Source organism: Larus michahellis, chromosome 2 (genome assembly GCF_964199755.1).
Source record: "Larus michahellis chromosome 2, bLarMic1.1, whole genome shotgun sequence".
Lineage (NCBI taxonomy): Eukaryota > Metazoa > Chordata > Aves > Charadriiformes > Laridae > Larus > Larus michahellis.
The window spans coordinates 47,315,668-47,340,558 of NC_133897.1; the positions used below are offsets into that span (position 1 = coordinate 47,315,668).

General features: G+C 42.8%; 1 protein-coding gene across 1 annotated transcript in view; it reads left to right on the plus strand.

Moving 5' to 3' along the window:
* SH3BP5 (SH3 domain binding protein 5) overlaps window positions 1-24,891 on the plus strand; it is a 52,770-nt gene that overhangs the window by 12,473 nt on the left and 15,406 nt on the right. The window contains exons 3-4 of the mRNA XM_074575161.1: window positions 959-1,087; window positions 21,150-21,314. Of these exons, the coding sequence (XP_074431262.1) occupies window positions 959-1,087; window positions 21,150-21,314 (294 nt within the window). The remainder of the gene's footprint in view (window positions 1-958; window positions 1,088-21,149; window positions 21,315-24,891) is intronic.

The window sequence follows — 24,891 nt, forward strand, 5'->3', positions numbered from 1 at the left end:
CCTGAATTTGCATCTCTCGGCAATAATTCCATTGATTTAGAGTCTCTGTTGGATGCTGAGATCGAAATCAGAATCACTTTGCTTAAAGGTGTGGTAATTTCAGTGGAGCAGAGAAAATATTGTAATTGCTTCAGCTAATCATGTAAAGAGGGCAACCCGTCCAGTTTGGACGTACCTGGAATTTACTTTTATTAAATGTAGTAAATAATAACAATCAAATGGAAAGTAGGTGTCCTTACCCATTGATACAAACCATAGCAGAAAAGATAGGCTTTCACGGCAGGGTCTTCCCACGAGGACCTGGAAGCTTTTTGCTGCTATTGAAGTAAGTAGGATGTGTATATAAAAAGAAAGAGGAGCTGACCTGAAAATATACCATCTGGGAAGTGTCCAGTTCTTCCTATGGGAAGCAAATCCTGTCCATCCTTGTTTGCATTGGGAAATGGCATCCCTGGGGGAAACAGTACTAGGGATAGGACACACTAAGGTTTAGGAAATGCTGATTCCAGCCGATTTGCCAGCCTGCTGTGGGGATTTGGCTTGCCTGCTAGCCCCATTCTAGTGTTGTCTAGATGAGATGTCTTTGCCATTGAACTCCCTCTCAGAACTTGTTACGCTGCTGTTTGCCTCCTCACAGAGCAAGTAATTTACAAGCTATTCCTCTCTGAGAAACCCTGCCAGAGGTGACATCCAGCACAGGCTACTGCAGGCTTTGTATAAAAGCTGTCTCTGAAAGATTTGGTGTCCAGAATGCTAGCTTTCAGATGTGGTTTTGGATTCCTGTTATTACCTCTACTGAAAAATTCTGGTTTATTCCAAATGACAGTAACTTTTTCGCATGTATCAGCTTGTGTGTCAATCTAAAGAGCAATCTGAAGGTAGGAACAAACAGGTAGAAATAAATTTTAAAGCTCTAATCTGTCTTTGTCCTTTCTTTCCTTTCTGCAATGTTTTGAAGGATGCACGCCAGAAGTTCCGCTCTGTGCTGGTCGAAGCAACAGTAAAACTGGATGAACTGGTAAAGAAGATCGGAAAAGCTGTAGAAGACTCTAAACCTTACTGGGAAGCTCGGAGGGTGGCCAGACAGGTGAGAACTTTCTGCCTTATAAGCTTGTGCTGGTAGTTGGAGAGCACATACTGCACATTGCTTTCCTGCTATTAATAACATCTTAAGCATATGCACTTGGCTGACACTGGTCTATGTCTTGAGTTGCGTGTCAGCCATATGAATTGATGGCAAAAATGTGTTTCTTCACAGCCACAGCTGCACACGTTCTTCAGTCCAGGAACAGCTACACCAGACACAAACTATCAATAGCACAAGACTAGTTCTGTTCTCCTATCGTTATTGTGAAAAGCATGGCCTTTCAGAGCCCTGCTCTTTCCTATCAGTAGTTGTACTTATTTGAAAATACAGTGTAGACTTTGTGTATCTGCTTTGTCTTCTTAAAGCAAAATGCTTAGCAGATAAATAGCTGCAACTGGAAGCTGCTAGGAAAGAGGCTGGAGTGGGATAGACATGAGGAGACCCACCAGCTTTGTTGCTGAAGCAGGAATACGCTAAACATAGCTCTAAAATATGTTGGTTTGGGGAGAAACTGAGCCCTGTGTTCTGTACTGTCATCAGGACCTTACCTCCCTTGCCCCAACTACTACTTGGTTATTGATAGGCCTGTGTGGCTGAGGCAGGGAAGGACGAGGCGTGGAAGTAAGGGTGTGATCTACTGGCTGTAAGGAAAGCAAGAAAGCTTGTGAGGTGTCAGGCAGCTTCTCGCTTTAGGGAAAAAGTAGCTGAGAGTTGAGTGTGTGGTGGCTTAGGTAGTGTTTATCCTTGGTGTCTGTGATGGGGTTTGCTGGTGTCTGAGGCTTTTTGTTTTTTCCCTGAGGGGGAGGCTCTTCCTGGGTGCTACTTCTGTTTTCTCTTGAGGCAGGGAGAGGCAAAAGTAGAGTAAGAATTGCCTGGAACTGCTGCTTCTGTGCTCGGCTCAACGATGTGTATGGTGGCATCTGTGGCTGGGTTGCCAACATGTGATTGTGTTCAAAGTGAGAGTGAGAGAAGGGGTAGCACGTGTGAAATAAATGAAAATTACAGAAGGATTTTGTTTGTAAAAATAGCTAGGGGATGAGGCTGAGGGGTGAGAAAAGTAGTGTAGGTGTGTGCCAGAAGGCAGAAAATAAACTCGCAGGGTAAGAGAAGGGGAGAGAAGAGAATACATCCTCAGAACAAGGCACAGGAAAGGGAGGAATGAACGCACGCTTCAGCACTTTGAAAGCTGATGAAGCAGGAATTGGGCACACAAGTTAATATGTGACCATGTTAATTCTTTAAATTGCACAGCATCATTTTGGAGCCATTGTCTCAGGCAATGGGGTTGATGTGTGGCGGTTATTAGGCTTAATCCTTCAGGCTAGAGGCAGCATGGCAAATAGGTAAACTCTGCTTCAAAGCACAGTAAGCACGGTATCCTGCTACTCATCTGTAACTGCTCTGAAAGCAAACCCTGCTCGTGGGGCCGATGGTGTGTGCTAGAGATAAACCAGTAGTGAGCTAGAGAAAGAGAGGAAGTTAGCAACAAAATAAGACCAAGGAATTGCTTGTATTGTGTTAAATAGTATGCTCAATTTAAAAATAATAATCCCCCAAACCCCATCTCGACTTATACTTCTGTCACTATAAATAGCTACACAAGGCACAGAATGCCTAGATCTTAAAGAGTTATACTTGGAAAAGTCAATGGTAGAAATGCATACTCTGCAGTACAAAAAAAAAAAAAAAAATCAATCAGATGACTTTGAAATTTCTAACATCAGGCACTGAGAGCAGTGAACTTTGTCCTCTGTCCTGAAGCTGGCAGCAGATTATGTCCTGAAAATGGAATTTTTTACTCCTGCGTCTTTGCTGCCCCTGAAATCCATTCAGTCATACTGGTTCAAAGGTGCTTTGCAAGAGCACTAAAAAAATCCCAAACCACTTAAGGTCTTTAGATTTGTGGAATCACTATTCCAGTATTGTGCTTGTTAGAGAGAACCATATTTTTCTCCCAGTCCATTCTGTCATTAGCTGGGTTTATATGCTTTTATCATAGATCTGCTAATTTTCTTTTAATTCCTTGACAGCTTTTTTTTTTTTTTTTTTAAAAAAAGCAGGGATTCCCCTTCTAACTGTTCATTTCACTTTTTTCTGTTTTGTGTTATGGAGCTGGTCATGGAACAGAGCTCCCTCTTTGCACCTGCTCTGCAGACAGAGCTGGAAGATGGCCTTTGGTTTCCCTTTGGCTCTTTGTCTGATAAAACCTTGAAATAGGAAATGCGAGTGCCAAGAGGAATATTAGCATTGAAGGACAGCAACTCTATCTGGAAACCAGGAGACTGGAAAAACTGGTTACCAGTTGTCAGCAAAACATCTGCCTAAAGAGTTTTTCTAGTCTTAATTTAGTCTAGAAAAGTTACGTTTAACTGGGAGCAAATTTGCTGTATTAAAGCGGGGGAATGGGTAGGTGGTAGGGAAATACGGAAGTGGAGGAATGTACCAATGTACCAGAATATTAATATATTTAGGTGCCAGCCAGCAACTTTCTTTTATACTTTGATTTGTAAAATTGTAGAGAAATCATGGGATAGCTTGATATTTTTCCGTTCACATTTATAAAAGCATCTAGGCTAGGAAGACTATCTTCCACCTTCTGTCTTCACAGTTATTTTAGAGCCATTAGGCTGCCTCTGAAAACATAGACACAAGGTTCTCAGTTGTTGAAACAGCTTTAATGAAACAATAGGGGAAAAAGCATGACTCTGCTTGTAAGAGAAAGGGAAGTGTAAATTCTTATTTCTCAGTAAAGGGAAGTAAAGATATGACCTATAAATTGAAGCCTTCTGTGAACAAAGAACTGCATAATTAATGACATCTAGTTTGGCAGAAATGCAGGAGTTGTCCAGAGTTACTTGCATTCAAGATGTCAGTTGTGGGGTGAGTTGGCTGCTGCAAGCTGTATTTAGTCATAACAAGAAGCTTGTTTTCACTTGGGCACAATTATGATTGTCTTCTGGAAATATTTCTTTCATCTATTAAGATAAAACCTGTTAAAATGGTATGGGAGCACTGATTTGTGGTCAGAAAAAACAGGTCCCTGAGTCGAGTACTTCCCTGGAGAAGCTTTAGGACCTTGAGCCCTTTTGTCTCCTCACCCTTATCCCCATCTTGTGCAATCCTGTCTTGGCAGAAGATGGTGAATTCAAAACAAAATAATTCTCCCATGCAAGAGCCCTGTAGAATCCTGTTTGTGTAATGTATGCCAAGAGAATTTCAGCTTGGCCTATCTCAGGGTGAAATTTTGCTGTAACGGAACAATGGTCCCTTAGCATTAGGATTTGAGTGCTTTGCCTTCTGAAGCGGCGGCACGAGGAATCAGGATGCTGTCTGTTGGCACCAAAGCAGTAATATCTAGCTTTTGCTGAGGCTGAAGTGAGAGCTGGCTAATATTCTTGCCCCTGCAGATTTCATGCAACTTCTGCCAAGACAACTTTGTTGTGATTCCTCATTTGGTATACCAGTGGGCTTTTTGTGTTGATTGCAGGGGTATCATCTCAGTGTTTTGAAGCATTTTGATCCAAATTGGTTGTTTAATCAAATTTTAATGTATTTGTGCTGCAAGAACTTTTTTGCGTTTAGCATATTCTCTTTTCATGTTGTTTTTCACCTTCAGCCATAGTGCACATGTTCAATGGAAGAACCTCAACATGTAGCTGAAATACTAAATTCCTGTAATCCAGAAGGTGGTCCAGGTTCTAAGCGTTGGGAGGATCAGTCTTCCCATGTCTGTATTATCTCTCACCCCCCCACCCCCTCCGGTAATCTACTTCCTTAGTTAACTAGTCAGAGAATTAGGCTTTTCTTCCCAAAAGTGATGGGGAAGAAAGGTGGAGTTGCCAGGAAACACCAGTAGTGTAAACAACAGTGTAGGTCTTGAGCCTCTGAGGTAAGGAGTGTCTTAAGCCACTTTTGACTTGGCATTTTGCAGGGCTGGGTCTGGAAAGCACCTACACAATAGTGTTTAAGGAGGCGATAGAGTTTGAGAAATGTGTTACCTCCCTAGTGACAGCATGCTCTGGGACAGGATGCTGTGCAAAAGCAAGTATGGGTTATTGCATAAATCCCTGGGCTGGTAGGAGCCGATTTTATGCTGCTGCATGGCGTAGATAAATTACTTCATCTCTCTCTTAGTTCCCATGTAAAATGGAGCTGTCAAGCCGAGTTCATTAAGGGAAGTAAAAGCACTTCGGGGTCATTGGGTGAGAGGTGCCATTAAAACACTGTAATCTGTACATCATCACTTGTGAACCCAGGGACAAACTGAATGGGAGGACTTGCCTTTCTGTTTTGCTCCTGCTGGGAAAAAAAAAATCTGCTAAAAATGTGTTCTCACCCACCCCCACAAATAAAACGATCCATGCGTTTGTAGTGGCCCTAATGTGAGTAAAAGCCCTGGGAGTTTTGCTTTTGATTAAGCTTTAGCTCCTATTTGCAGGGTGAGAAGTTGTGTTTTAGTCCCCAGTACTGGCTCAGATTGTACTGGCTCAGAGTACGTGCAGACGCTTTGCTTAGCTGAGTTTATTTTGGAGGGACGTGGTTTTGCTTTGTGATATTCCCCTCAACCCCTCTGCCTCATTTAGCTTTTACAAAAGAGTGTCAGAAAACTTGTTTCAGGTGAAAATAGATGAAAGGTCTCTGCTAGGTCATATCTATATGTATCTCTTGCTAAGGGATGCATTTGTAGCAAGTGTTAAGAGAGCAGTACGTTGAAGGGTATGCATGTTCTGCTTCCTCTTGGGTCACTCTTCCTGGTTCAGTTTTACAACTAATTCATCTTTTCATGTTGTAGGCATACGTTCTTAAGCAGCATCCTTTTATCTCAAAAGACTTGGAAAAACACGCTGGAGTCAGTATGTACAACAGTTCTCCCCTGCTGAAGTCTAGGCATACCTGAGAGGAAACGCAGTTGATGGACAAGTGGATGGTGTTCAGCGGGGACAGCTAACATGTCCTGTTTGCTTCAACTTTTTATGTAGTAGAGCTCCTTCCTCTCGCCTCACTAATAACCTTTCTGTCATGTAATATTTTATACTGGATTGGCACATCTGTTTGAAGAAACCAGCTGACAGGATAAAGAATTATTAGGGATGAGCTTTCAGCTATGCAGATATTTCAGATATTCAGGCCCTGGATCTCCATTCTGCCTGTCTTCACAAAACTTAGGAGAACCCACCTACCACTGGGAAATAATTTCCTCTCTCAAATGTGAATTTTGGTTAGATTTGACCAGTGGGGTCAGGAGTTAATAGTGGGCACCTGTAGACCAAGTTGGTCTTGATTTACGTTGTTAAGCTTTATGTATTACAGGGTTTAGAGTCTAGTCTAAGGTAATCATTTGGGCCCTTAATCACTGTCTGTAGTCAGTGGTGAGAGGTAGGTGCATGTGAAAAGCCTTCTGAGATAACGTGCCTCTTCCTTAAATGCAGAGGGAATTCAGACATCTCGTCTTGGGTTGTTTCGCCATTTGAAAGTTGTGGGGTGAATCCTGCATCAAGTGGTTCAATGAATCTTATATCCAAAGTGAATTGGGATGAAAGGTAGTTGCTGTAATCCTGCAGAACAGGAACTGAGCCACTTGATGGTGAATGTGGGAGGGTTTTAAGCAGATAAGACCACACTTGCCTAGTTGGAAGGCTCTTCCTCAGCAGATGAGACTGATACCATTCTTTGCAGAAGTCAAGATTGCAGTGCCTATAAATGAATGAAACTTTCCAAAGTTTCTAGGTGTTCAGGTTGAGATGTCTGAAAGTAGTGTGGCAAGAGTGGAAAGTTACAGATGGTAACTTTCTTAGCTCAGGAAACAAAAACTTCTTAAATTCACACAACTTGGAGGTTCAAAATTGCCAATCACCCTTAAAATTAATTAGGAACTAGAAAGTATTGTCTTGCCAGTATTGCTTCCTCCAGCACCCAAGTTTCCTATCCAAATTCGCTCAGTGAGAGCTAATTGGATCACAGCACCAGCTGGCTCTGCTGTGGACAGGAGGGCAGCATCGAGTGTGGCTGACAGATCCTGGGTTCAGATCCAACTGTGGTGGATATCCAGGTCTTCCCCTCTGGTTCTTAGGCACAAGATGTGTTATCCATCAGTATACTGGAGGTAGCCATGTCATAAGAAATCTCCTTTTCGTTCCTTCTTTCATGAGCTGAAGTCCTGATGCTCCTGTTTAAAACAACAAGGAGTTAAGAATGGTTTGTATTATCTGGTAAGCTTATCTTGGCAAAAAAGGTGGAGGGAGAGGGAACTTGAGAAGCAAAAATTAAATGTCAGCAGAACTGTGACAGACTTGCATTCCTGTTTGGCAACTTGCCATGGAGCTAGTAAAAAGCAAAATTATTGGCACAGTTACAGTGGAACAACCAACTGACCTTTCCTGGCTGAAGGAGTGTTTCTGGTTAACTGTTTAGAAACCAAAAAAACTATCTGATGGATTCACATTTTTTCAAAGCAGGGATACAGAAACCTAAAAATTAACTTTGACAAACCTTCTACAAATCCTTCCAACTGTTAAGGAAAAAAACCACAATCACCCAGAGCACTTGACTGCTTTCTATGGCTATAGTTCGGTGCTGCATTATCATTGATAAGTAATGATTGCCTGTGCAGCACTGCTGCTAATGGACTGTTAATTCTCGTCTCTCTTCCAGTTTGTTCCTCTGGCACATGGAGAAAGCAGTAGAAAGTGATGTGTGCAAAAGTGCCCCTTTTATCAAATGAGAACAGCTCCTCTCAACATGGGGTCAGTAACCGCCATAGGCTCCTAAGAGTATTTGCACCCATGTTTGTGGTGGTGGAGCCAGCAGAAAGTATTTTGTATGGATGTTGCTCCTCTGGCCGTTTGCAATAATCAGTCTAGGCTGGTAATGTAGGTTATGTTATTTGTGGTCTGCCTATGCTGATAGTTTGTCCTTTTAATTGAAGATGCTGTATTGCAGCTGCCCTGGTGGCTCTTGGGGACCCTCACAGTAGTGACGGGGACAGAGGAGGCAACGATTTCTGGTTTAGGAAGGTGGGGTGAATGATGTGAGAAGGAGCTTGCTCCCTGGGTGTTTAAATCAACAATACAGAAATGGCTGTGGTTTTGGTTTTGGATTACTTAGGCTGGTGGGGTGGAGAGGCCACTTGGAGGCAGGTCACCAGCTCTCTTCCTGAACTGGGATTTACCTGTTGGTGGTAGAGAAGCTTGTCTGTGGGGTGGGGGCTGATGTGATGGTCTCATTTAGTGCTGGGGCAGGCCAGATACAGAAGGGAGGGAGGCAGGCAGCACAAGCCTTGCCTGGGAATAGATGGTTGGAGTGCCCCAAAGGGAGAGGAGACATGGAAATTGCCTTGTGGGCAGTCGGGGAGCCCAATGCTGTAAATAAATGGTAAGGAGATGAAATGTGGCTGAGCTGGCAAGAAGTGGTGCCTGAAAGGATTGAAGTATGGAGGCTGCATGTTGTACCTGATGGCCTAAGAAGTTTTGAGTGTCCTTTTTCCCTTTCAGTTCCCTGTGGACCTGCTCTAGACTTGAACCCCTTTTTCCCACCAACTCTTTCCGTTTTTGTTATGAAACACATCATTAAATCTTGGGGAAACCGTGTCGATGTGACGTCAGTCCTCTTGTGAAATGTGGAGTTCCCATTGCTGTGATCCCAAGGGACGTTCTCAGCATATACTCATCTCCCTTTCCACATGGTATGTGGCAGGCTGTGGAGCCAGGCACCCATCTGAAGAGGAAATAAGCCAAGCAAGGGAATGTAATCAGTAATTTTATTATTGAGGGTGAGGAGTCACTTCCTGGACTTCCACCAGGGGATCCACTGAGTTTTGCAACTTTAATTTTAAAGTAGGATGCACGTTTGAGTTAAGTGAAGAAAATGTTTAGCCACGCTCAAGATTTGATGGAGTGCGTTTTGTGGTCTCCTGTCATGTTTGCACAGCTGTGATTGATTGAAATCCTGGGAGCAGCGTGTAGAAGTCACCACCCTGCATTCAGGTACATACGGCTCAGTGTTTCAATGCTGCCAGACGGAGCTTGTGCTCAGTGTGTTCAGTTTGCTCCACTTGAACACTTAAAACCTGAAAACTGTATTTCAAGTCTTGCATTATGGTTCTGTTGCCTTTTTCTTCAGGCCAAAGTTGTGATGATGCCTAGGAAGCAAGGAGTTCAGGGAGACTTACCTGGGTCAACCAGTTGGGTCTTGCCTGGATGATTTATTACTGCTGTTATTTGGGGCCTTAAATTTTAAGTAAATAATTTACATTTGTGTTCTGGCTGTGCACTGGTTGAGCAGTGTGATATTGAAGTGTCTCAAGCTAGCTGTCCTTAAACTTCTGGGAAGATAACAGATGTTGCCTGGTCAGATTTGGAAAGTTACGCCAAAGATCAGATCTGTGAAGGAAAGCTCCTGAATGTGTTTGTCTTCCCATCAACCCTGCTAATGCAGGATAGTAGGTCAGTGTGACTGGCAGGTTTCTGCCCTCTTAATCCTGAGCAGCTGGAAATCTGCCCTGCATTTCGGAACGCTAACGGCTGCTACTTCAGATGAACTGAAAAAAAATCCTTACCTGATTCACATTTAGTGCTCTGTTACTTATATTTCCTGCAGACAAGGTGGCATTTGTAGCAAAAACATCTGCAAACACTATGTTCTTGGGACCTTTGGATAGTAGGAAACAATTTTTAGCTACTTGGTTGTTGAAATACCTGTACTGATAATTCTGTGCATATATGTTCTCCCTCTAAAAGTTAGACCTCCTGTGTCTATCTGTGCTTTCTATGCCTCAGTGAACAGGTCTAGTTATTTTGGGTTGGTATTTATACAGCCTACATCTTCATTTTATGTGAGCACTATTCTGTTTATGGATGATTAGTTTGTACAAGCTATTGATGCAAAAACTGTAATTGGTCTTCTCATCATTAGTAGGAGATATGCCTTGGAGGGCTCCATTGTTTAGATCTTTAGCTGTGCACTGTAAATTAGAGGGTCTTCCCTCTTCTGCTTTTCTTTCCAGAAGCAGAAGAAGATACTGTTTTCATCTAAGTGTTTTGAAGAATCCATCTAGAAGAGACAAAAAAAAAATTACTATCTTTTTTTTTTGGTGTTGCTTTCTCGTGCTTTCTTCCACCCTACAAAGCATCCATCAGTTCTTAGCTATTCTGGATGGCAGCAATACAAAGCCACCTCCTCTCCAGTAGCTGTTGACAATGCAATGACCTAATTATTTTCCCTACCCTTCAAGAATGTTTTTTTTCTTGTTCTTTTTCTGTTGTGAAATACTAACGTGTTGGGCAAGTAGGTCTGAAATACTGCAATACTGGGGTAAGTTGGTGTAGAAATGCCCTACGTTTTTTGGAGTAACAAGGAGAGGGCTAGGGCAGGAAATTTTGGGTTTTATCTTTTTGTTAGATGTCAGCTGAGTTAGGCAGAAGGAAGTGACACAGGTGATCTGGCTATTGTGCCTAGCCACAGGTGCAATGGCGGATGCTGGAAGTGGCGGGAAGGTGTAAGGAGTTCTTCTAAAATGGTGCTGGGATGTGAAAATAGAGATTAATTTCTTTTTCTTCTGCTGTTGTCTGAAGATTTGATTAACATCATTTTGCATCCTCCTTAATTTGGAAAACCCCAATATAGGTATATTGTGAGTTCCTTTGCATAGCTGTAACGCCTTCCATAGCAATTGCCAAAAGGCAAATCTACAGCATATGAAAAACTGGTAATTTAAAGGAAAGCTTGCCTTGCTTTGTTCTCTCGTACTGTTTCCCCTCCCAATCCTTTCTGGCCACTAGTAAAGGCTATTTCAAGAGATTGTAAGCCACAGATAGGATCATCTGTCAAAAATAGTAGCTGGCATTTGTGCCTGGGTGACTTGAGGTCAGGATGATATCTTATGTACCTGTTTTGCCTGGTAATTGCTCAGGGATGGCTGCTGACGGCAGTCTTGCAACTTTGGGGAAGTTGTTCAGCCACCCCAATCTTTATTGTATGCAGTGGTCTATATAGGTGGGAGTTTATTATGAAACAATAAACGCTCATGCTAGGGGTTGCTGCCAAAACAAATCCGATACGGATGTTGGTTACTGCCTTCTGGGTGTGTTTCATTATGACTTCTAGTAAAACAGTATGAATTTATGAGCTCTTGTCTGTTCTTGCTGGAAAAGACTGTGTGAAGAGTCTAATTCCTATGTAGCATGTGTAGGAACAGCTCTGTATTGACTCGGTTTCTGCAAGAAAAATCTCTCCTAATTGCAGCAAACTTGCAGTTCTACTGCTAGAATATAAATTTTGCTGCCAGGATGTGGAAGAAATGTTTGTCTCTTTGCTGTGTCTGCTTCTGATGTTTGGTTTCTTTTTTTGGTAAAGGGTGCTAATAGTTTGATATTGAAGGAGAATTTTATTGCTGTGAAGTAGAATTGAAATTTTGTCTGTTCCTGCTGCTACCTAGACTTTTTCATTCAAGGATTGGACTTAGCCCTTCATTTGTTCAGAACAGCACTCCCAACTTTTTCCTTTAAGCCAAGCAAGCGTGTTATTCACACGTGCTGTGGAGTTGTATAATTCCACTAGGAAAAATTTTGAAGAGTCGAAAGCTTAAGTATCTTCAACAGGTCCCTTAGGAAAATGTCTGTCTCAAAAGCAGCCGTGAGCATGTAGTCAAAGATGTACAAGGTTAGCCTGGGACGTTCTTCCAGAGGACGTCTCTGCTATTGAGGATGGGCAGTTGCTGGTGGGTGTGAGGCTTTCCAGGGACTGGGAAGAACATGTTCAGAAAAGCCCATCTCCCAGGCGAAACTCCTACCCGTGTGCCTTGTCTTTGCTTATGTCGCTATGCATGCACACACAAGATGTGCTTTCAGAACCAGGCTGCCAATCCCTTGCCAGCCTTCTGGAAACTTCCGTGAACAAACATTTGCTGCTTTGGTGGCCATTGTGTGAGACAACGATCCCGTGTTTCCCTTGAATGTATCTGTTGTATCTGTATGTGTTGAACATTTATTATCTTGGATAATTAGCAAAATCCACTAAGGCAGGCTGTGTAAATCTTGCAGCATGTATTTGTGGGAGTTTGTTCCTTGCTTCTATATTTGATTTCAGCAAGAGAGGCTGCTGCCAGGTGCAGATGAGCATGTAGAGCCTCTGTAAACCTAGAAACCAGCTGTAAACCCTAGACTCGCTGAGTCATTGCCTAAGCCCTGAGAATGCAGGTTATCTTGCTGCTTTTCCTCTCTTAATAAGGTAGTGTACCTTGGAGAGGAAAAACCTGGGCATATTCTATGATCCCGTCTTCCAGAAGACAGCAGCTTTATTATTTTGGCCACAAACAAGTGCACAACTAAAAAGCAGATGGCAGTGAGTGCCCAAGAAGGCTGTGTCTGGATAGTATTAGGATGAACAATTTTTCATATTCTGGTGCCATAGGCTCGTTAATTAGTGTGAGTAACTCCAAGCAGACCAGCATCTTGCAACAACCTCATGAAAAATGAGGGAGGGCCAAAAGGCTCGGCGAAGGATGTCCCATACAATCTCTGTGCCCAAATGAGCATGACCTCCCTACTCCTGTGAGGCAAAGAGCTAGAGCAATTAAAAACGAGGAGTCAGTAAGTTTTAGATGACTGAGTGTACAGTGGTGATGATCGGCTCAGAGATTATATTCGTGCTCTCGTTTCACAAGATCCTAGTGTACAGCCTAGATGGGAGCCACCAGAGAACAGCGAAGGGTTGGCAGGTGATTCTTCGGTCCAGTCCAGGATTGGTTTTAACAGCATTTAAAGAAATTGTATATTTATATATTTTCTTTCTCATTTCCTTCCATATCTCCTAAAGAAGGAAGGTAGGATTCTGTCTTTGAGGAGACCAACTGTCTGTATGCTGGTAACAGAAGCAGCTAATGAAGTGAGCTGCTGGTTGTGCCCTGAACTTTTTGTCTCTTGGAATATGGCTTGTGATCCAGTCTTAAGGGAGTTTCACACATTGCCTAACTTTAGCACAGGGCTAGATGTCTCTCAGAACATGCTTTCTGGGTCTACTCTGATTTCCTGGGCCTTTTTATAGACTACAGGTTTACCAGAAAATAAAACAGAGCCAGGAGTCAGGTCAGTTCAATAACAATTAAGCTATTGGAAGCAGAGGGGTGCATGCATGGATGGGACCAAGAAACCCAGCACAAGAACAAGACGCCTAATCAAAAGCAGAGACTAAGGGACATCTGGTCATTGTATTCCACAGGCATTTCATTCGTTATGCAGCAGGGAGGAAATGGTTTGTGCTCCAAAAAGCTCTAGCAAGGCTTATTTTCACCTTCTCCCCCTTGTCTTCTCCATCCAAATAAAAATCTTCAAATCTGCTTTTGTAAAAGCAAATTATAACCTGTCTGCACTTTTATAGCTTTTCAATAAATAGCTTAAAGAATACAAGGGTGTTTCAGCCTCTTGCGAGACGGTATTTTCTGTCAGTAATTCAAACAATCATCACAGATTAATATATAGCTCACAAAAAGCCTCACAGATCTGCCAAAATTGGGTCACTCCTGAGGCTTTGGATTTTATAAGTTGTTTATAAACATCTGTACATGGCCTATAGCAAGAAGGGCGTTCGGTTTTTTTACTACCTCTCGGTTCTTGTTTGGCTTGGAGTTTGTAGTCTGTGGGGAGAGGGGAAAGGAAGGTCATGATCCTTAAAAAAAGCAAGCAAAACCCCACCCCCCAACCTCATCATTATTCTGATTATACAAGAAAATAAATGCGTGGGTCTGAGAATCTAGGAGAACATTCAGCATCACTGCAAATTTTTTGCAGCTAGGTTCTTTGTTTTTTGAGAAACTGTAAGGAAAAAACAGTGGTATCTGATAGAAATGCTGGTTGTACAGGATCTCTAGAGGTCATCTGATCGAACCTCCTGCTCAAAGCAGAACTGTCATCATTGCTGGACTGCATCAACAATGGCTTTGCCAAATCTTGAAAATCTCCAGAGATGGAGACTTATAACTTCTCTGGAGAACCTGTCTGTGGGCCGCACTGCCCTCCTGGTAAGAAAGACTTTTTTAATGTGCAACCTGAACTTCCAAGCTGCCATCCGTGGCTGTTGCTCCATGTTATATCATCCAGTACTGCTGAGAAGCATTTGTTTGCCTCTGTCATCTTTGCAGCTCCACTTCAAATTTCAGCTAGCAGCTAATTAGATTACTCTTTAGTCTTCTCCTTGCTAGACTAAAAAAGCCCACATCCCTCAGCACTTCTTATAGGGGTCATTGTAGACCTATGGATACTGCCTTGACATCCCTCTTGAACTGGGGGGGCATGGATGTAGTATTGAGCATGCAACCTCACCAGCACCGAGTTGGGAGGAATGATAACTCCCCATGATTGGCCAGCCATGGCCCTCTTAATGTAACCTAGGACGTGGTTTGCCTTACTCGCAACAAGAGTGCACCTTTTCAGCTGTTGCAGCCTGACACCCATAGTAATGCGCAGGTCCTTTTTGGCAGGGCGGATCCTCCCATCTGTGCTGCTCATGGGATTTTTCCACCCCAGGTGCAGGACTCCACACTTCTTCTTGAACTTTGTGAGGTTTCTCTATGAGGTTTCTCTTGGCCCAGTTGAGTTTCACAAGGTCCATCTGGGTTAAGGTTCTGTCATTTGCCATTTCAACCACCTCCTCTAACTTGGTATCATCCACGGATTTGCTGGGGGTGCAGCTGTGCTGGTATCGAGGTGGTTGTTAGGATGTTGAGCATTATGGGCCTTGTGTTGGCATCTGGGCTGCTCTTCTTGTTACTGGCTGCCAGCTGTGTTGAAACAAGTTGAGGAAAACTGGAGCCAAAATAGCAGCACTCAGCAGCTAGTTGCTGTGAATGCACTTAACTGCCTTCGCCTTGTAGGCTTCTGAATTATTGAACTCACTGCAGCAGTGGGGAAGAGGGGCATGCCCTGGTCAAGGAGTGATGATCCTGCTGTCCTCATCCCTGCCAGAAGCTTGTGCAGGATGCCGCGGCGCAGTCACCGCGATCAGAGTGATCCCTGAAGACAGGCAGTGCTACGGCAACTCTGGTGGGCGACTGATGGAGGAAAGTTCCTGTTTTAAAACATGTTCCCTGTTGTACTTTGCACAGCAAATTAACCGTGGGATGTTGTTAAATGAATGAGAGGGGGCCCGAATGGAAACATCTGAAATTTGCTTCCTTCTGAAGAGTGTGACTGGAACACAGTTAATCATTATCTATTTGGTAGTAAGCAAGTACGTGTTTGCTGGTAGCAATTAAACTATTGTTTTAAAGATTAATGAGTGGGAGAGACATTGGTTTCACATTAACAAACAAGCGCCTTTTTAGAGCAAAGGCCTTGGGCCAGCACGTAATGTGCTGGTGCCTTGTTCTGAGCAGCAGCTGTGTGTTCCCTTCACGCTCCAGCTTACAGCGACTTTTATAAACAGAGATTGTTCATGCCTTGTATTGGCAATAGCGGAGAGATTCTGAAAGAAAGTGGGTGTCAAGACCTTGGCAGCGCGGGATGAGATAGGTTCACCTGGCTAAATGAGAAGCCAATTTTGTAAATATTCTAAAATAATTGGTCTTTGCTGACTGTCATTTCTAATGGGAGATTTGCTGGTTGTGTTAGTGATGCCCTTTTAATGAATTTACCAGCACTTGTGGCCTCATCCTCTGGTGAGGGATGCTGGCCAAGGGGAGAAATACTGTAGCCGGCTTCACCCCACAAAATGTACCCTCTGCACCTATTTCTGGCAACCTGGCTTGGTCGTTAGCTGCATGCATATGTGCTCATGGGTCAGAGGCTGGGCAGTGTCTACCGGCTTGTATTAGATGTCAGGTAACCTCAGAGGAATGCTATAGCCGTGTTGCACCGTGTTTCGGTGTCAGTGATATTGTGCAGTCCTGTATATAACTAGATAGGCAAAAACTGAAATCGGAGATTAGGTGAAACGAGGAAGAGGAGTATATGTCTTGGTTGATGTGGATGCAGAAGATTCGAGCTGCGTGTGGTAGGGTGGGAACCATCCTCTATTAGGTCAGTTAGGCAAGGACTCTGACTACAAAGGGGGAGTGGGGCAATAAAAGCTGTGTGGACTAAGCAGAAAATTGTATTTCATAATTAAAGAGTACAGGGTTTTCTGCTTTGAAGGTGGACAAGCAAATGTGTCTGTGCTGGCCTGAAAGTCTGTCTGTATGCTGCTGCCAGTTCCAGAAGAATTACTGCATTTTAAAAAGTGCATGGTTTTGTTTTCTTCTATTAGCTTGCCATGGCCTAGCTTTTTTGTTTTCATCACTGTCTTTAGCTAAAAACATAATCCAGCTGTTGTGCGTGGTTCCCATCTGTGCCAAGGCCCTGTGTAGACTAAGCAGAGGATTTCCCGTAAGGGTGCAGCTTTTATCCCCCCCAAAAGAGCTCCTTTCTGGAATATGTTACTAGCTTGCAATTATGAACCCTGTCAGTACCCCTTTAATTTTACATCATTTATTTTAAAAGCTGACGTATTTTATACTGTAGTGCTCCATTTGCTTCTGAGAGTGCTGCTACTGCATGTCACCTCTGAGTCTTTGGGAGCTGGCTGGGAGTTTTGGGGCTGCACGTATCGGAGCCAGGGAGATCAGCAGCAGATGAGCTGGTGAGAGGAGATTTTTGTCGACACCCCTAGTACTTTTTCCCTTGTGCTACCCCAGGGCTAAACCTCTCTCAACTCTAACACCAGTTTGTGCTTGAAAGCAAAATAAACTAGTTTTCAGCCATTAATTTGAATTTTGAGTTCTGGTCTTCTGAGAGAAACAGCCACTGTCTAAAATGAAGAAGTTCATACGCAGTGTCAGGAGGTTGGATGAAGATGTGAGCTCCTGTTCTCTATGAGAACATGGTTCTCATGGTTTTAAAAGCACATGAAGAACACGGCTACTCTGTCTTCCATCAAACTGAGTGACCTGCAGGCTTGAGACGAGAGAGCATGAGAGCAATCTGTCAGTGATGGTGCAGAACAACTTGTACGTGCTGGAGGGAGTTTTAAATGAAGGCTAATTATGGAGTAACTATACTAACTAAAAAGTGTTTGAGTATCCTTTTTCACATTGGCAAAACCACAAACCTGTTGATGTTTCCCTAATGACTAATGCATCGTTCTTTACCCTAGCATTTGGCTTTTTTCTTTCCTAGGCTTTCAGCAAGTTGCTTAAAATAAAAGGCTGTAGACTGACTTCAGATAACTGTTGAAGCTAAATTGCTATTTGGACTTACTCTTTTGCTTAAACCAAAAGGCATTTTGTGTTCCAAAACAGTGTTTCCAAACTGCCATTGCAGAGTAGCGTTCAACAAATACAGCTGGGAGACAGTATGTAAGTACAGTTTTGTTTCAGTTTCCCATTTGCCCACACAGTTACGGGGTGTGAAGCTGAACGTGGCCAGAGTTATAGGCCTGCCTGTTAACGGCTTCAGCTCTCAATGCCCTACAGGTCTAGATGCAAGCAGAAATCTAGCTGAAATGTAAATTTAACTTCTGGTTTTCTCATCGTAAAGAACGTTTTCCTGCTGTGCAGCCAATAGTGCTTTAGAGGCTTCATCAGAAGAGCTACTAGTACTGCAAGCTACCCCTAAATGTTGTTTTCCGTGGGGATTTAGTAACTCAGCTCCTAACGCTCCGCAGGCTTTTTGTTGGCTTGGATGTGTTGATCCCTGACCCGGGTATCTGTGCCAACAGAAACTTTCAAGTGCTGATGCAGTTACGGTGAGAAAACTGTACTTCTCCCGTGCTCGCATTGCCCCTGGGATCTGGTTTTACTGGAGTTTCGAAAGCGCTTACTTGCCGGTGCGGTTCTGCCTGTGCTGGGAATGGGTCGCCGGTCTGTTTTCCTGTGTTTGTAAGTTGTTTCTTGCGCAGGCAGGCCCGCTCCTGCGGTGGGGCAGCCATGGAGCTGAAGCCTTCACTGGGGCTAGGCTTTGACAGCCTTATTGCTTGGAAGTTATTGGGACCTGGCTCCCTCTCATAGGGTCTTCCATGAAAATCAGTCCTGCTCTTCCTCCCAACATCCTCAGCGCTGTTCTGCAGTACTCTGTGCCCGCTCTTTACCGGAGTCTTGCATTTTATTTCACTTTTAAAATCCTATCTCAAACTGTTTTATGGAAAACTTCTGGTCTTTATTTGCATTTGATCCCTTTACTAGCATAGGTCGAATTTACTGGAAGGAAAAAAAAAAGTTGCGAATTTTTTGAGAATTCAGCAGAGGATGTTTTGGGGACTAAGATTCAGGCATCTTGCTGTGTCCTTTGTTGGAAGCTTAGGTTGAGCCTTGTTTAAACATCCTCAGATGGCTTTCCTGTACTTGGTGGGTACCATGGTTTAGGTTAGTTAGTGGCTAAATCACAATATTCTTTAGCCAGGCTTATTCTGAATTTATAAATTGTGTTAGTATATTTGAAACAGGCAGCTGGTGTCTGGGGTGATGAGAAGATGTAATGCATGAGGTTTTTTTCTTAGACTTTCTGAGCTCATTTGACGGTGAATTTGCACCAGGATGCTGTTCATCCACTAATATTGGCTCAAAGCTCTGTACTGCTTTGGGATGTGCAGTCCTGCATGGAAATTGACACTTTACACTGTGGTGTAAGCTGCCTGAAAGCAGCAAATGGCAAGGTTAGATGAATTTCTCTTCTGTGGAAACCACCAGCAGCGGCTTCAGAAGGAAGTGCATCAGGGACCTTGGTCGGAAGGAAATTACTGTGCCGATTGTGATGACTTTGATTTCCCTCCCCAGCTAGTAGCTGAAGGACCTCTGACACACAACTGCTATTTTTCCACAGTCACTTTGGGGTGAAGTACCTCTCTGTGTGATAGGGGGAAGGAAGTAAGAAGAGCTTGATGCTAATTCAGGACATTGTAAGGGAAAACTTAGTGTGCTTTATTTCCTTTTGAGACTTGTGTTTAAAGTAGGAGTCCATCTCCTCTGCCACGGGGCAGGGAGGGAAGGGTTTTTTCCATTACCTTTACAAATAACTGATGTCTCAAGTGTGAAGGTATTTGATGCAGCTGGTGTTGAGGAGTTGCAGCCAGCTGCTTGCTGGAGAAATGTACCATTGTTCTGCTTATTTCCCATTTTGTGTCAGGGATTTTTAGCCACTTCCCAAATAACCACCATTTCTTCACACTGCAACCTTTTCCTTTATTCATAAGACTTAATCTTCCTCAATTTAGCATTCTGTATGTCAGAGTCCTTTCTCCTGTTTCAGCCTCAGACTCCTTCTCTGTATATCATGACATGTAAAGTTTTATTCATTATTTTGTTCTGTCAGTCATGTCTGGTCAAAGACGTTTCCCATAGGTATAAACTGGGTAATTCCAGTTTATTTTTAAAAAATCATTGAAGTGTAAACGAAAACTGCTTTCACAGTGCTGGATGCTCAATTAATTGAATGTGAGGCTTAATTGAATGTGAAGGCTGGTGTTTCAGTACAGAGCAGCTCAAAAATACTGCTTTAAATAGAAATTTATGAAATACATAATGTAGAAAAGTTCAGGTAAAGATTTTACTTTTGAGATAAACAAGGCATTTGTGCATCAATCTCAAGAGGGCTCTAGAGCAGTAAAATGTTGATATAGTTGAGAGATGGCAAATGAACGTAGAAGCTTCAGAAATTAAATATTTCTGATGAAGGAAAACAAAGTGAAACCTGCATGTTTGAAAGTCTGAATGTTAAAATTGCTATCCATTCAGTGATAACTATAAAAAGAGAGGACACCTCTATCTTATTAAAAAAACAAACAAACAAAAAACCAACAAAAAACCCCAAACAAACAAACCAAAACAAAAACCACCAAACAACCAAACCCCAGCCAACACCAGTACTTTTTTTTATGGGTATTCTGTGTCCATTTATTGTAGAGTCACTTATTTTGAATGCTTAAGACTTGTCGCTGGTGCTAAAGTGCAACACTGCAGACTGCTGAACTCTGTGATGACTTTTGTCACCGTGGTGCTACTGAAACCTGCAGCATGACTGGCATTATTTCTGCCTTATTGGCTGCTCTCCCTCGTTGGGCTGACTAGGCAAGGGTTTGCCGCTGCGTTAGGGACCCTGGAGGGCTGACACTCAGCTGTGGAAAACTGAGTTGGCTCCAGCCTGCAAGATGGGATGTGAGCATTTTACTTGAGGACTGTTCAGAGTGGGATTTGGATATCGTGAGAGCCTTGTTAAAACCTTCAGGAGAGATGAAGGTGGTCTGTAAATGCATTGTCTTGGAGATTTTTTTTGGGTCCAGAATAAAAGAGGTCACAGCTCGTTGATTAGACGGCTTCTAAGCTGTGTTTGCTTTGCTGGGAAGGTCTTGTTGTTTAGGAGGAGTCTTTGTTCGCACAGCAAGAACCATATAGTTCTCCCCTGCTTCCACGCAGACACTTGAAAGGGCTTCCTTCAAGCTCAAACTTTGTGTTAATTTGCTAAAAATAAGCAGTTTCAAAAGGACATAACAAGGCCTTTACCTGTGCGTTAAGTGCATTGCAAACTCCCTTGGTTACTTCTGGGTCTGTGTCCTGGGGACTTGCTGCACCAGTTGTTTCCCAGTGATGGCAAAGGAGAAGAACACCCAAAGAATTATCAGTTACCTTCTCAGAAAACTTGTTTATGCTTTATAGCAAGGTAGTACTTCCAAAACATTTCCTCAGAGTGATAATAGTGCACCAGATAAAAATCTACCCTGACTAAACTCAGGGAGTGCCATTCTTAATGTATTCTTCACATGCTACAAGTTCGCTATTGCATTTTCTTTTGTTTTGTTTCTCAGTGATTAAACCTCCATCATGAAGTATTTATTTCTCAGCCAGGTGCTTATTTGTAGGCCATCAGCTGTGTGTTTTTTGACTATGAACACCATGAGACAATTCTTTGCAAATTACCTGTTTGGGTGGAAACTGCTGAATTAGCAGTACTTACTCCAGTGAGGAAATATGTGTCGCTTACAAGTAAAAGGTTGGGAAACAGGAATGCTGGCGCGGTGTTTTTAAAGCCCTGGGATTAGTGTGGTAGATCTTGTAAATGTGACTGCAAGGGTTCCTTTGTGTCTGATCCCAGCTTCTCTTTTTTAGGCACAGCTGGAAGCTCAGAGGGCAACTCAGGATTTTCAGAGAGCCACTGAAGTGCTGCGTGCTGCAAAAGAGACCATTTCGCTTGCTGAGCAGAGGCTCCTGGAAGATGACAAACGTCAGTTTGACTCTGCCTGGCAAGAGATGCTCAACCACGCTACTCAGAGGGTAATGCAAACTTGTCCCAGCATCTGTCTTTTCCCTATTTCATGTTCTCCTGTGGTATATGAGGATTAGTTTCTGAAAGACCAAATTTTTGTATTGGTCCAGATACATGACATGTAGGAAATGAAGCTACAGCAAATTACAAAGCCTAAGGTTAAATGATTTGGGCCTTGGGCTGCTATTGGGGAAACTATAGTTCTCTATCTGGCTGTGCTGGTAGCTAGTGGAGTAGCTCTCTAAAGAAAAAAAAACCCAACAATCTATATAATAGAGATAGACAATGTCTTAAGGCATATATGCATTTGGAGTTATGCCAGAATAATTGCATGGGGATGGCTTTTCCTGAATACATGCGTTACGGAAACTCTTACTCTGGAAAAACAGGGACATGTTCCAATTTTAGCATAACCTGTGCTTAGTATGGAGAAAGTCGAACAAGGCACTTCAGAAACGTGTGTTTGAATATAGAATTACTCAAAAATGTGTGTTGCATTTTAAGCTTGCACCCTGCTCTATCTTGAATTATCTTTCAAATTTAGACAAGATCTTACCTCCTTTGTAAAGTCTTTTTAAATCTACAGGAGAGATGCACTGTCTAACAATGAAAGGTGGTATTCATTTTAGCAGCTGTCAAGAAGAATTTTCCTGTCATCTTCCATGTCTCTTTTTTCCTGTCTGTTAACAAAAAAAAAAGGCAGAAAGTTTTTTTTTAACATGAAAGAACCAAAAATCGAAGCTAAAAACCTTTGTTCTGTCAGAGTTCCCTTAATATGCCAGTGGAGCTGAACTCGCTATTCCAAATATGCTAGTGTGCCGTACAATGTTCGTATTGTCTTGCAGTCCTCAATGCTGTAGCTCTGTTCCGTGGAGAAGCTTCTCAGTTAAAAGAAAGCCTGTATTTCAGAGTGAATTGTAGAAGTCAGCTGCCTGAGGAAGAAACAGGGAACAAAAAGGATGTTGGCTGTGTGTAGGGGAGAGACGGAAAACCTGGTATATATTAAGAAAGAGAAAACAAACTCCAGGCTATCGTTTGTGTTATTGTTCCTGTTATCATGAGGTATTTGCAGATCTGGTAACTTCTGTGTGTTTCTGAAGGAAGCCCCACCTTTGAGTGCACATGCACCAGGGCACCAGCAGCTGTCACGGTGCCTAGTTGTTATCCCTGCTCAATAGGAGCAGAGTCCAGAAATGCATCCACAATTTTTTTGATTCTTGGAATAGACAGGTGAGAAAACTGGAAGCATCTGAGGAGCTGCTTAGAGCTCCTGACTGCTAAACTGCTGAGATCTGGTGGAGAGGGACAGCAACCACATATCAGCTGCCCCTCTCTAGCTGGCATAACAAGGACAGAAATGCTAGCAATTTTGAGAGTTCAAATGGATTACTCTTTTCCTTGGATATTTAAAGGGGATCCCTGTGTCCTCCTACAACTCTTAGTCCTTCCTTGACAGTCTGCAAGAGGAGTACGCCTGAGATGGGCAAACTCCCTCAGTGATTTAGAGCAGAAGATGGCTGCTGACAGGGTTTGGTGGAGTCATGTTGGTGGTGTTGATATGTATCATCACTGAATGCAGAATATCTGCTTGTCGGAGGACAAGTAAATAAGAACCTTAGGTTTATTTACTGCAGTTTTAAAATCTCTCAGGCACAGACTGGATTGTATAGAGCAGGTGATGGCTCCTCGAATGGAAAGTGTGTTACCCAACTCTTCCTGGTGCTTAAAATAGTCTGGGTAAGCTCAGTTCCCAGAAAGCACCTATCTGCATCTTTCCAGGGGACAGCAGATTTTGAAAGAGTTACATGGAAGTTTGTCTTGTGATTTTCATTGGCTGTACTGGAGGTCTTAAGCCTAGGGCCAGAGCCAAGAAGGGTGAAAGTGCTGTTGGAAGTCCTGACTGAACAGACCCAGCATTAATTTGTTTGTAGTGCCTGACTGAGTTTTATAACTTCTTTAAGAGCAGAGCGAGTACGTCCTCGGTTTCAGTGCATGCAATTAGTGAAGTGCTTAGTGTTCAGTGAGATAAACAGAGTAACTGGGGTCTCAAGGAACAGAAAACATCATCATTTCTTACCAAGCTATGAATGAAAACAGGTTGGAGGATGCGATCTACTGGAACAAAAGTTCTCCTTGACTGCCATGGTGTTTCTCTTAACTCAGATCGTTAACTATTAATTAGATTAGAAATTACTAATGGAAAAAAAAAATGTTTCTGAGCGTGAAGGCTGAGGGTTAAGGAATAGAATTCCTCTACTTCTGCATATAAAATCACTTTTGGAGAAAGTTTTTGCACTCTAGTTGTTTGGATTTGCTAGCTTTTTTGCACGCATTTGTAAATGACAGTTGTACTGGGCAGAGAAGGATCTTGCACTGGGCCTTGTACAGCAATGAATCAAGGGCAGAAAAGCACCTCTGTGCCAAATATTAGAAGTGGGCTACTAATTAATTTGTTTCTATTGATAGAAACATCAGGCAAGAGTAAAGTGTTTTTATTTGCTATTCTTAGGCAGAGGTAGCAGGCTGCATTGAATTAATCTGAAATTTGGAACAAAACCCGAGCCCTGTAGCAGCTTGGTAGCTGACAAACAATGCAAACAAAGAGCATAAAGGAAAAGGGTAGGCGAGAGAACAAATGAGACACTTATTTATTATTTTTTTTTATACAGGAATGTATGGAAATACTGCCAGGTTATGTTTGCACTTGTCCCAGTGGATGTGGACGAGGACTCTTGGGTTCCAGAGTACCAAACAGGAAATGCTGTTTGCAGACCCTCACTGGGAGGAAGCGGAGATAAGGGTTTCACATTGTAATTGCTTTTTGATTTCTTCATAGACTGAAAAGCTATTTTTAATGCGTCAGTCTAACAGGTTACTGTAAACAAGGCTGTTGTAGCCACCAATATAGAAAATCATAGAATTAAACTGATGAGAAAAGGGGAAAGTTACTGAATTTTTGCTTATCCTGGGTAGCTGTAAGCATAACATGTGAAAAATCTTCTTATTCATGCAACAGACAGGACCAGCTTGAATAGGTACAGGGAGTACAGGGTGTCACTCAGCATTTTTTTCACCTTGGAGTTTGAGCTATGTTTCCAAAGGAAGCTGGGTGCCTAAATAGGAGCTGGATGCCTGCCTGCCTGCAAAGATGCAACTAATCCCTTAAATGTCTGAGCTTGAGCCATGTGTTGACCACAGTGAAGCGCAGGACGGTGATGCCATCCTGCAAGTCATACAGCTGCTTTAGCCGCTTCTACTCTTAACTTGATGAGTGTTTTGGGGTAAATTCCTGTGTGGTGTTTGTTTGGTTTTTTTTCCCCTAGATGTCAATTTCTCCACGAATCTCAGATAAATGTAATGACACTTAGGCTGGGATTTAGCTTATCAGTTTCAGGTGTCTAGAACATTACTCTGTACATCCCAGTTACTTGCCTAAAATTCCATATAGTCAAAGGAGGTCTGATTAATAAGTTGACGATGTCTGGAGAACAATTCATGTGACTAGAGGGGCAAATTCTTTGTAAGACGAATTCTCTGCTAATTATAATGGTAATGTAGTCACCTAGCTTGCATATTAGATAGGCT